General features: G+C 41.5%; 1 protein-coding gene across 5 annotated transcripts in view; it reads left to right on the forward strand.

The window, feature by feature from the left end:
- The window catches only part of LOC122938153 (aromatic-L-amino-acid decarboxylase-like), a 270,020-nt gene that overhangs the window by 206,212 nt on the left and 50,303 nt on the right, over positions 1–13,505 (forward strand). For all 5 annotated transcript variants that reach the window (XM_044293489.1, XM_044293491.1, XM_044293493.1 and 2 more), the window contains one exon: positions 12,562–12,663. In XM_044293489.1, coding sequence (XP_044149424.1) covers positions 12,562–12,663 — 102 coding nt within the window. The remainder of the gene's footprint in view (positions 1–12,561; positions 12,664–13,505) is intronic.

Here is a 13,505-nt window from a genome sequence, read left to right on the forward strand (position 1 = left end):
TTTGACCAATTGCCCATAAAATATCACGATGGATGTAAAGATTGTGTTGTATACAGGAGTACAAATGAAATTCACAAAGGATTATGAAATTTTTTGGTTTAATTCACTGCTTTTATATTGTTAAATCACTTTGTTAATTGACCCACTAAGCATTGTGGGTATAAATGAAGATGCTGAGACACCAAATGTTATGCTTGAGAAAGACTGCAATGAGCAGTTGAAACGTTGCACAGGGGAAATAAAGCGGATTGTTTTACCTTATTCTGGAGTGCTGCCTTGTTCTATCTCTATCTCTATCTCTATCTCTATCTCTATCTCTATCTCTATCTCTATCTCTATCTCTATCTCTATCTCTATCTCTATCTCTATCTCTATCTCTATCTCTATCTCTATCTCTATCTCTATCTCTATCTCTATCTCTATCTCTATCTCTATCTCTATCTCTATCTCTATCTCTATCTCTATCTCTATCTCTATCTCTATCTCTATCTCTATCTCTATCTCTATCTCTATCTCGTCACCTACAGCTGGAAGTGCTGCCTCGTCATTTGTTGTGTGTGTATATATATATATATACGAGGCAGCACTTCCAGCTTTCAGTGAACGGGTGAAGACCCCAAACTTTAATCCAAGCAACGTTGTGGCCTGCTCAATGAGGCCTTTATCAAGCTACATAACAGTGCATATGACAGGGTATATATACCCACAAATCAATTACAATGAGTGATTACACATGTTTTCAATCAGGTCACATGATCTCTGACTACATCGTCACATGACATTAGTGTATGATGAACATTAAAAACTATACTCCTACTAGAGCGTACAAATTTACAAAAGTGTTCATAATAGAAAAAAAGCCGTGTGCATAAATGTATTTATGTGCATCTATCCTATAGAGTCCGTGTCCATTTCATGTATGGTTACAACAAGTGAACACGGTGCAAAAGTGCTAGGTGCATATAGAGTTAAAATCATCTGCTATTATTACAGCTGTACCTTATTACACGTTAAAAACAGGAAGGAGCTCACCACATATGGACACTACGAAGCAGCCAAAGTTGGCGTCCCCTCGTCGGCGGTGCGCATGCGCCGGGCCAGACGTCTCTAGCCACGCCCCCGACGCCGCCGCGCTCCCACGTGATGTCTCCATGGACCGCAGCGTCCTCCATTGGAGCGCACCGTAGGAGCAGAAGCAGCGAGGGGAGGGAGGCCAGGTCATGTGACTCGGCATCATAGGCGGGGCGTGTTTAGTAACCATAGAAATGTAAATGTGTTTGGACAGGCGGACGATCGCACCGCAGCCAGAACGTATACATGTGCACAAAGTCCAAAATAGAAACGCACCTTAGGGTACCTGGAGAGGGCCAAGGGGGAAGGAAATCAAACTCAGCCATTAGCCTAAAGCGATTATATCGTCCCCAGTGGCCATCACCACTATACCTTCATAGTGTGTGGTTATAATGGGACACACCCCTCCCATCTACCTACACGTAAAACAATAACGTGTATATCATACCAGTTCATTATTTTCTGTAATGTACTGATAAACATACTTTCATATATTTTAGATTCATTACACACAACTGAAGTAGTTCAAGCCTTTTATTGTTTTAATATTGATGATTTTGGCATACAGCTCATGAAAACCCAAAATTCCGATCTAAAAAAATTAGCATATTTCATCCGACCAATAAAAGAAGAGTGTTTTTAATACAAAAAAAAGTCAACCTTCAAATAATTATGTTCAGTTATGCACTCAATACTTGGTCGGGAATCCTTTTGCAGAAATGACTGCTTCAATGCGGCGTGGCATGGAGGCAATCAGCCTGTGGCACTGCTGAGGTGTTATGGAGGCCCAGGATGCTTCGATAGCGGCCTTAAGCTCATCCAGAGTGTTAGGTCTTGTGTCTCTCAACTTTCTCTTCCCAATATCCCACAGATTCTCTATGGGGTTCAGGTCAGGAGAGTTGGCAGGCCAATTGAGCATAGTAATACCATGGTCAGTAAACCATTTACCAGTGGTTTTGGCATGTGAGCAGGTGCCAGGTCGTGCTGAAAAATGAAATCTTCATCTCCATAAAGCTTTTCAGCAGATACATAGTAACATAGTACATAAGGCCGAAAAAAGACATTTGTCCATCCAGTTCGGCCTGTCATCCTGCAAGTTGATCCAGAGGAAGGCAAAAAAAACCTGTGAGGTAGAAGCCAATTTTCCTCACTTTAGGGGAATAAAAATTCCTTCCCGACTCCAATCAGGCAATCAGAATAAATCCCTGGATCAACGACCCCTCTCTAGTAGCTATAGCCTGTAATATTATTACGCTCCAGAAATACATCCAGGCCCCTCTTGAATGCCTTTATTGTACTCACCATCACCACCTCCTCAGGCAGAGAGTTCCATAGTCTCACTGCTCTTACCGTAAAGAATCCTCTTCTATGTTTGCGTACAAACCTTCTTTCCTCCAGACGCAGAGGATGTCCCCTCGTCAGTCACCGTCCTGGGAATGAATAGATGATGGGATAGATCTCTGTACTGACCCCTGATATATTTATACATATTAATTAGATCTCCTCTGTCGTCTTTTTTCTAAAGTGAATAACCCTAATTTTGATAATCTTTCAGGGTACTGTAGTTGCCCCATTCCAGTTATTACTTTAGTTGCCCTCCTCTGGACCCTCTCCAGCTCTGCTATGTCTGCTTTGTTCTCTGGAGCCCAGAACTGTTCACAGTACTCCATGTGTGGTCTGACTAATGATTTGTAAAGTGGTAGGACTATGTTCTCATCACGGGCATCTATGCCCATTTTGATGCAACCCATTATCTTATTGGCCTTGGCAGCAGCTGCCTGACACTGGTTTTTGCTAGTTTGCGGTTTATTAAAATTCCTAGATCTTTTTCCATGTGTTACCGAGTGTTTTACCATTTAATAAGTACGGGTGACTTGCATTATTCCTTCCCATGTGCATAACTTTACATTTGTCAGTGTTAAACCTCATCTGCCACTTATCTGCCCAAGCCTCCAGTCTATCCAGATCGCTCTGTAGTAGTATACTGTCCTCTTCAGTGTTAATTACTTTACACAGTTTAGTGTCATCTGCGAAAATTTATATTTTACTATGCAAGCCTTCTACAAGATCATTAATAAATATATTGGAGAATAGGGCCCAATACTGACCCCTGAGGTACCCCACTAGTGACAGTGACCCAATCTGAGTATGTACCGTTAATAACCACCCTCTGTTTTCTATCATTGAGCCAGTTACTTACCCACTTACAGACGTTTTCTCCCAGTCCGAGCATTCTCATTTTATATACTAACCTTTTATGTGGTACAGTGTCAAATGCTTTGGAGAAGTCCAGATAGACGACATCCTTTGATTCTCCGCTGTCAAGTCTAGAACTTACCACCTCATAGAAACTGATTAAATTTGTTTGACATGATTGATCCCTCACTAAGCCATGCTGATATGGCGTTATTTGCTTATTTCCGTTAAGATGCTCTAACATAGCATCTCTCAGAAAACCTTCAAACAGTTTACCCACAACAGATGTTAAACTTACCGGCCTATAGTTTCCAGGCTCTGTTTTTGGACCCTTTTTGAATATTGGCACCACATTTGCCATGCGCCAATCCTGTGGGACATTCCTTGTCGATATAGAATCTGCAAATATCAGAAATAAGGGTCTGGCTATGACATTACTTAATTCTCTTAGGATACGGGGGTGTATGCCATCCGGTCCTGGCGATTTGTCTATTTTAATCTTTTTAAGTCGCTGTTGCACTTCTTCCTGGGTCAGACAGGACACTTTTAATGGGGAATTTATTTCAACATTCGGCATGTCATCTGACAGTTTATTTTCCTCAGTGAATACATTGGAGAAAAAAAATATTTAACAGCTTTGCTTTCTCCTATGGAAGCATGAAGTGCTCCAAAATCTCCTGATAGCTAGCTGCATTGACCCTGCCCTTGATAAAACACAGTGGACCAACACCAGCAGCTGACATGGCACCCCAGACCATCACTGACTGTGGGTACTTGACACTGGACTTCAGGCATTTTGGCATTTCCCTCTCCCCAGTCTTCCTCCAGACTCTGGCACCTTGATTTCCGAATGACATGCAAAATTTGCTTTCATCCGAAAAAAGTACTTTGGACCACTGAGCAACAGTCCAGTGCTGCTTCTCTGTAGCCCAGGTCAGGCGCTTCTGCCGCTGTTTCTGGTTCAAAAGTGGCTTGACCTGGGGAATGTGACACCTGTAGCCCATTTCCGGCACACGCCTGTACACGGTGGCTCTGGATGTTTCTACTCCAGACTCGGTCCACTGCTTCTGCAGGTCCCCCAAGGTCTGGAATCGGTCCTTCTCCACAATCTTCCTCAGGGTCCGGTCCCCTCTTGTCGTTGTGCAGCGTTTTCTGCCACACTTTTTCCTTCCCACAGACTTCCCACTGAGGTACGTTCAGAAATTTCTTTCTGTCTTACCCTCTTGCTTGAGGGTGTCAATGATGGCCTTCTGGACAGCAGTCAGGTCGGCAGTCTTACCCATGATTGCGGTTTTGAGTAATGAACCAGGCTGGGAGTTTTTAAAAGCCTCAGGAATCTTTTGCAGGTGTTTTAGAGTTAATTAGTTGATTCAGATGATTAGGTTAATAGCTCGTTTAGAGAACCTTTTCATGATATGCAAATTTTTTTAGATAGGAATTTTGGGTTTTCATGAGCAGTATGCCAAAATCATCAATATTAAGACAATAAAAGGCTTGAACTACTTCACTTGTGTGTAATGAATCTAAAATATATCAAAGTCTAATGTTTATCAGTACATTACAGAAAATAATGAACTTTATCACAATATGCTATTTTTTTTTTAGAAGGACCTGTATGATCTATATATCTATATCTATATCTATATATATATATCATTTCATAATTTATTTTTCTTTTACACTTCGGGGCCATTTAATATTGCATTCTTTATCACTGATTCCACCTGTAACTGGGCTGACATGTTAGCCCCAATTACAGGGAAAATACAGCCTCCAAATAGGACAAACAGCCTCACTACAGAGCTGATCTAGGACTGCTAAGACCCTGAAACTAGAACAGACACCTGGCCCCATTTGATCATATGATCGCTAGGACTATTGCCACCTCCAGATCTGTGTAAAAAGTGGTTATTGAACACTGTGTATGCAGCGATGGAAAAGTAGGAGACAGTAAAATAAAAAAAAGTCCCTGCCTTCTCTATGGGGAGCCCTGTTGCCAGTGATAATGGGCTCCTGCAGCTGCGCGGTTAGCTGTGATCTCTGCGAAGGCATTTAGAAACGTCCTTGCAAAGATAAGTGCCAACCGCCCAGATGTATATAGTCAATAGGTGGTCAGCAAGCAGTTAAGTCCTGGGAAAACTGTTTAAGTGAAGGAAAATAAATTACCTAGGGGGTCATTTATGAAAAAAATATACGCCACTTTTTGGCATATTTAAGGGGCATATTTTGTTGCAAAGGTGTTTTGCAACAAAATCTGTGCCTCTTTCCCTGTGTACACCTGTGCCACCTACGCCTTTCTCGAGTTCTGAGAAAAGGGGGCATAGTATGTTCAGGCCTGTCTCATTCATCATTTTCAATCCCTGTTTTTAGCATAGAAAATGACTTAAAACTACGCCAGCAAGGGAGCCAGGGTATATATTTAATCCTGTTGAACAGCCGCTGAATGATGCACCTAAGCTATGAAGAGGCCGGTACCTCCACATAACTTATGCGTATCAAGCTGCATCAGACAGGGACTAAGACTGGCTAAAATTTAGTAAGTTTACATACACTTGCAGAATTTGCTTGTTTCTTAAAGGGAACCTGTCACCCAAAAATCGCCTATTAAGCTGTTTACAGTACCTTATAGTGCTGTATACTCGTTTCTTGATGCACTTTTTGTTCGTTTTCCCGCATGTCTGCTCATTCAGAAATCGATGTTATATTCAGCTGCTGCCCCGTGCTTCAAGTCAGGCTTGAAGTCACGGGGGCAGCGGCCTCGGCGTCTTACATGGCCCTCTCCCCGCCCCCTGCCTCTGTTACTGACAGCCGAACTCCGAATCCGGGACCGCGCTCAACGGCCGCATGCGCAGTAAAGGGCGGCAGGAGCGCGGTCCCGGCTGCCGCGCGTACTACGCGCCGTCTTACTTTCGCCGCACTGCGCATGCGCCCGACATCCTGTATCAAACGCGCCCGCGCCCAGGGCAGCAGCTGAATATAACATCGATTTCTGAATGAGCAGACATGCGGGAAAACGAACAAAAAGTGCATCAAGAAACGAGTATACAGCACTATAAGGTACTGTAAACAGCTTAATAGGCGATTTTTGGGTGACAGGTTCCCTTTAACCATTGTTCAGAGAATATGAATGATAACACACAAACTTTTCTTTCACTCATGGTTAGTGGCTGGCTGAAGTCATTTATTGTCAAACTCCTTTTTTTTAAATCATAATCACAACACAAACTACCCAAATGACTCTGATCAAAAGTTTATTTACCCTAGTTCTTAATGCTGTGTATTGCCCCCTTTTAACATAAATGAAAGCTTGAAGTATTTTGTGGTAGTTGTGGATGAGACTCTGTGATGGTAAAGCTGCACATTCTTACTGGCAGAAAAGCCTCCAGTTTCCCTAAGTTCTAGGGCTGTCTTGCATTAACTGCACGTTTGAGGTCTCCCCAGAGTGGCTCAATGATATTGTGGTCTGGAGACAGAGATGGCCACTCCAGAACCTTCACTTTATTTTGCTGTAGCCAATGACAGGTCGACTTGGCCTTGTGTTTTGGATAATTGTCATGTTAGGATGTCCAAGTATGTCCCATGCACAGCTTCAAGGATAATGAGTGCAAATTTTCCTCCAGTATTTGTTGATACATTACTGCATTCATATTGCCATCAATTCTGACGAAATTTCCTGTGCCTTTTGTAGCTCACACATCCCCAAAATATCAGCAATCCACCACCATGTTTCACAGAAAGAATTGTGTACTTTTCATCGTAGGCCTTGTTGACTCCTGTCCAAATGAAGCCTTTACGGTTGTGTCCAAACAGTTCAATTTTAGTATCATCACTCCAAATGACTTTGTACCAGAATCTTTGAGGCTGGTCTTTTCCGCTGTTTGGCATATTGTAAGCAAGATACTTTGTGGCATTTTCATAGTAATGGCTTTCTTCTGGCAACTTGACCATGCAGCCAATCTTTCTTCAAGTGCCTCCTTATTGTGCATCTTGAAACAGCCACACTACATTTTTTCAGAGAGTCCTGTATTTTACCTGAAGTTATTTGTGGGTTTTTCCTTGCATCGTGAACAATTGTTGTGGCTGATAGTTTAGTTGGTCTACCTGACCGTGGTTTAGTTTCAACAGAACCCCTACTTTTCCACTTCTTAATTAGTTTGAACACTGCTGATTGGCATTCTCAAGTCCTTCACTTTTTTCACATTTTGTTATGTTGTGGCCTTGTGCTAAAATTTAAAAAAAATCATGTTTTTCCCCATTATTCTGTCCTCAGTACCTCATATTGCTAATTTATTGAAAAGGAAAAACTAAAATATTTAAATATTGCGTAAGTATTCAGACTATTTTCTATGACCTATTAAATTTAGATCTAAAGGCCTCCCATTTCTCTTGATCATATTTGCGATGTTTCTATATCTTGATGTCCACCTTTGGTAAATTCATTTGATTGGACATGAATTGAAAAGACACTGCTGTCTATATAAGGCTTCCCAGCTGAAAATGCAAAAACCAAGCCATGAAGAGGAAAGAACTGCCTGTAGACCTCAGACAGAATTGTGTGGAGGCACAGATATGGAGAAGGGTACCTGGACACCGTTGATGTGTCACCATGTGTTGCTGCTCTCTGGAAGGGATGGTAAGGCGTGGTGCACCCCAATGGGAAATTAGTCCAGAGTGTCAGGGTCTGCAGTAAATCAGGGTGCTTCTTTACTGGAGGAATTCGGATACAAAACAATATAGACGAGGCATTGGGCTGGCTTCTCCAGTCTCCTCCTTGGCAGAAGGGTTTCATGGCGAGGAAAGCCCTGAGCTAGCTGTCCCTCTTTCTCTTCAGAAGGCTGGTACCCTGGTCCAAGGCTGGTGATCCAGGGTCTGTGGCAGCGTATTCCGTGACCGCAGATGAAGGTCCTGTGTGACCTAAACGTCATATTTAAGAATACTGTTCATACTAAAATATATATTGGGCAAACGTATGAAACTACTATATGATTTGAATGAATAAATCCCTTTTGAAATTGCAATACTAAAACTGTGTGCCTCAACTTTACTACGCAAATGTCAAAGTACTCCCTGCTCCAGGGCACTATACGAATCTCATCAGACTCATCTCCCTTGCAGAGCTGCTGCATGCTGCAAGTTTCGACACTGTAGTACTATAGAAGTACTAACTGCCAGTTCAAAAGGGACAGACCACTGTAATTGGCAGGCCTGTCACTAATATGCTGTGCTCTAGAACACAGGTGACAGGTTCCCCTTAAGACTAATCCAAGTTTGTGGCCTCTGCTGCCACACTATTTTCTTCCTGGCATTCAAAGGCATGCTTTTATTACAAGCAATTATATATTATATAATTATACAGTACAGACCAAAAGTTTGGACACACCTTCTCATTCAAAGAGTTTTCTTTATTTTGATGACTATGAAAATTGTAGATTCACACTGAAGGCATCAAAACTATGAATTAACACATGTGGAATTATATACATAACAAACAAGTGTGAAACAACTGAAAATGTAATATTCTAGGTTCTTCAAAGTAGCCACCTTTTGCTTTGATTACTGCTTTGCACACTCTTGGCATTCTCTTGATGAGCTTCAAGAGGTAGTCACCTGAAATAGTCTTCCAACAGTCTTGAAGGAGTTCCCAGAGATGCTTAGCACTTGTTGGCCCTTTTGCCTTCACTGCGGTCCAGCTCGCCACAAACCATCTCGATTGGGTTCAGGTCCGGTGACTGTGGAGGCCAGGTCATCTGGCACAGCACCCAATCACTCTCCTTCATGGTCAAATAGCCCTTACACAGCCTGGAGGTGTGTTTGGGGTCATTGTCCTGTTGAAAAATAAATGATGGTCCAACTAAACGCAAACCGGATGGAATAGCATGACGCTGCAAGATGCTACGGTAGCCATGCTGGTTCAGTATGCCTTCAATTTTGAATAAATCCCCAACAGTGTCACCAGCAAAGCCCCCCCCCCCCCCCCCCCACACCATCACACCTCCTCCTCCATGCTTTACGGTGGGAACCAGGCATGTAGAGTCCATCCGTTCACCTTTTCTGCGTCGCACAAAGACACGGTGGTTGGAACCAAAGATCTCAAATTTGGACTCATCAGACCAAAGCACAGATTTCCACTGGTCTAATGTCCATTCCTTGTGTTCTTTGGCCCAAACAAGTCTCTTCTGCGTGTTGCCTGTCCTTAGCAGTGGTTTCCTAGCAGATATTCTACCATGAAGGCCTGATTCACACAGTCTCCTCTTAACAGTTGTTCTAGAGATGTCTGCTGCTAGAACTCTGTGTGGCATTGACCTGGTCTCTAATCTGAGCTGCTGTTTAACCTGCGATTTCTGAGGCTGGTGACTCGGCTGAACTTATCCTCCGCAGCAGAGGTGACTCTTGGTCTTCCTTTCCTGGGGCGGTCCGATTGTGAGCCAGTTTCTTTGTAGCGCTTGATGGTTTTTGTGACTGCACTTGGGGACACTTTCAAAGTTTTCCCAATTTTTCGGACTGACTGACCTTTTATTTCTTAAAGTAATGATGGCCACTTGTTTTTCTTTACTTGGCTGCTTTTTTCTTGTCATAATACAAATTCTAACAGTCTATTCAGTAGGACTATCAGCTGTGTATCCACCTGACTTCTCCACAACGCAACTGATGATCCCAACCCCATTTATAAGGCAAGAAATCCCACTTATTAAACCTGACAGGGCACACCTGTGAAGTGAAGACCATTTCAGGTGACTACCTCTTGAAGCTCATCAAGAGAATGCCTAGAGTGTGCAAAGCAGTAATCAAAGCAAAAGGTGGCTACTTTGAAGAACCTAGAATATGACATATTTTCAGTTGTTTCACACTTGTTTGTTATGTATATAATTCCACATGTGTTAATTCATAGTTTTGATGCCTTCAGTGTGAATCTACAATGTACTGTGTGTGTGTGTGTGTGTGTGTGTGTGTGTGTGTGTGTATATATATATATATATATATATATATATATATATATATATATATATATATAATCTCTAGTTCACACCAGTTATTTAGTCAGTGGAGTCTACTCAGAGATGAGGTGAGCATGCTGCAATTTGAAAATAAATAAAATCAAGTGACAAACAATTTCACAAAGAAAAAAAAAAACTATCCAACATGTAACATCTGCATTTGTTTTTGCAGCATCTTTTCATGGTGACTGTTTTTACAAGCAAAAAACATTTATTTAACATGTTTTACCCGTAAAAACACAACATGTAGTAAAAACTTGTTTCTTCTCATGTGGGTTTGATGCATCACAAATTAGAATATAGTCAAAAAGTTAATTTATTTTTAGGATTTTAATTCAAAAAGTTCAAGCATTTTTTTTATGTTCTTCTAGTAACGTATAGCACAAAACATTAAACTAGTTTAACTACAAGTGATGTTTGGCATTTCTACATTGGCAGCTTAAACAGTTCTATTGAGTTCCCATAAAGGCGTTTTGCCTCCCTCTAGTGTACACTTTGATTAATAGCAGCTTTTTTGGCACACAACCAGAATTTTTCTAACATTTGGAAAATGTGAACATTCAATTTAGAAAATACCTTTAGTATTTACAATTGGCATATCACAGATGTTTAGAAGAATAGGGGGTCCTTTCAGCCAACCAAACGTTCCTGTCTCAACAACTGCCTGATTGGCAGTGGAGATGAGGGCTGCAGTTACATTGAGAATCATTATTACTGTCCAGCAGATCGCTGTTTAGACAGCAGAACGAGTGCATACAAACACTCACCCCTAATAATTTGCCTGATAAGCGGTCCGTGTGTAAATGGACCTTAAAGGGAATCTGTCCACTCCGAAGCAGCCCCCAAACTAGTCAGCAGTTTATAGTGTAAGTGATGCCGAGTTTGGTTGTCCTCTATTATATGACTGAGCTCATGAGTCCTCTCAATGCATTTTACTGCTGCTTTTTGGGAGCAGTGTCAGAATGAAAGTGAATAGAACGATAAAAATTACTTAACTGGACTGTCACACTATACACTGCTTCCTCTAGTTTGGGGAGTGTGTCGGAGTTTACGGATTCCCTTTAAGAATGGTGCTGCCCTGCAGCGCAGTTGTGATGTATTTGAAAACTACAAGCTGTTGACTGCATGCAATTACCGCATTGACAATGCATTCACAAAGCAATAATAGAATTTAGCCAGTTAAGCAGCCTAACTAAACATTAATGTCCTGTAGAGAAAAAGTAAGCGACAAGACCACTACATGTGGTGGTACCCTTATTTATCCAACAGTGTTTTCTAATTCCCCATAAACCTGTACACTGCATATAGCTTTCATTGTGAAGAAAGAAAGAAATTGCTGAAAGAAAGGATTGGACATGTTAAAATTCTCCTGACATCTGCCACTGGTGTAGACTTGTGTTGCGCCATGCACATTAGGTAACTATCTGATACAGCTAAGCTCTGTCTAACGGCTGTATTGGACCAACAGATTATCTGTCCCATCAGACTAAGGGCTCATGCACAAAACCGTATGTGTTTTGCAGTCCGCAAAACACGGATCAGCAACAAAAAATTGATGACATCCGTATTGCATCCTTTTTTTGTGGATCCAATGTAATGCCTGTTCTTGTCCTCAAAATGCAAAGGAATGGGCCATGATCTATTTTTTTGCGGAACGGACATGCAGACATACGGAAACGGAATGAACATGGAGTCATTTAAGTTTTTTTTGTGGACCCATTGAAATGAATGGTTCCACATACGGACCTGTAGTATAAAAACGGAACGGAAACGGAAGAAAAATACGTTTGTGTGCATGAGCCTTAATAGTTGGTGTGTATAACTAAAGGTGTGTGTAAACAGCTATCTGACTAATGATTGGTCAGAAATTTTGTCAGATAACCTGTTGGTGTAATACAGCCCTAATGTGTAAGGGTACAGTATGACTGTACAACGTCACTCAGGTTATCAGCTGAAACCTTCCCTAGCACTGTGCTGATAGCAGAGGAAGAAATGAAGTCATGCTAGATCTCCTCTCAGGCTGTGCAAAGTAAATTTAGTTAGTCTGCAATTTCCACCTCTGCCGACCATGACTTCTGGTATTTGTATGGAAATACATACAGTGAAACCCCTCTGAGATGACCAGCCAAATTGCATTGAACAGTGGTCTTCCAGTACGAATATATGAGGGAATTGAAAATCTGTTGCAGGAAGTCTGATCCGGATTAGGTGTGGTCTTGTCAAAGAGGTGATCTTCTGGGTCTTTTGTAGAAGTTTCACTGTATTCTAATGTATCATTGTATTTTTTTTTATTTCACAGCATATGCGATTAGCACAGGAATTTCATGAGTTTGTGAAAAATGATGATCGGTTTGAAATATGTGCTCCGGTTATTTTGGGTCTTGTATGCTTCCGTTTAAAGGTAAGAATTTTTGCTTTGTATTTTTAGAGCTATTTGTAGAGCTGTGACTTGTCTGTGAATGGCTTTTCTCTATAGATAGCAGAGTGAACATGGTGCCTGCATGCAGTTTTTTCACACAGATTTACACAGCGAGATTAGACAAATCTCATGTACACTTTGCTCTTTTCTGTGCGGAAATTGACCTGCCGTGCAGATTTAGGGTGGCTGCACACTGGTGCGGGTGAAAGTGCAGAAGATCTGAACGCATTTCAGTGTACATTTCTGCACCAAAGACTACAATTGATAATTGCAGTTTTGGAAGATTTTATCCTTTTGAAAAGGGTAAAATCAGCACCTAGAATTGCAAACCTAATTTACATGCTGCGGATTTATAAATTTGTCTCATACACTTTTCTGGTAATGTTTTGCTCTGTGGTTTTTCTGCACGTGAAATAAGCACAAAATTGACGTGTGCAGTTGTCCTTAAATACGCAGCAGGTCAGTCCTCTGTGCTTTAGTTTTTTTTTTTTTTTCCTGTGGATTTCACAGAAAATACTCAAAATCTGCACCAAATAACACATGTGGTGGTTTTTGGTGCGGGAATGGAATCTTCATTAAACATGACACATCAAACCAATCTCTCTAAACAAGCAAATAACCTCTGGTGGCAAAAACACAACAGATTTATTCCATTATCTAGAAAAAAGGTAACTAAAGTGTGACTGGGGCAAATTTACATGTTAAACAGGGACTGAAGTAGTCCTAAATTAGGCAAAGCCTCTGGAAGTGCAAGGGAGAAACTAAACCAGCTTTTGTAAATGACCTCCAATGAATGTGAGCCTGGATGAAGGTTAACCATGAGC

The sequence above is a fragment of the Bufo gargarizans genome, chromosome 5 (assembly GCF_014858855.1).
Source record: "Bufo gargarizans isolate SCDJY-AF-19 chromosome 5, ASM1485885v1, whole genome shotgun sequence".
Classification (NCBI taxonomy): Eukaryota; Metazoa; Chordata; class Amphibia; order Anura; family Bufonidae; genus Bufo; species Bufo gargarizans.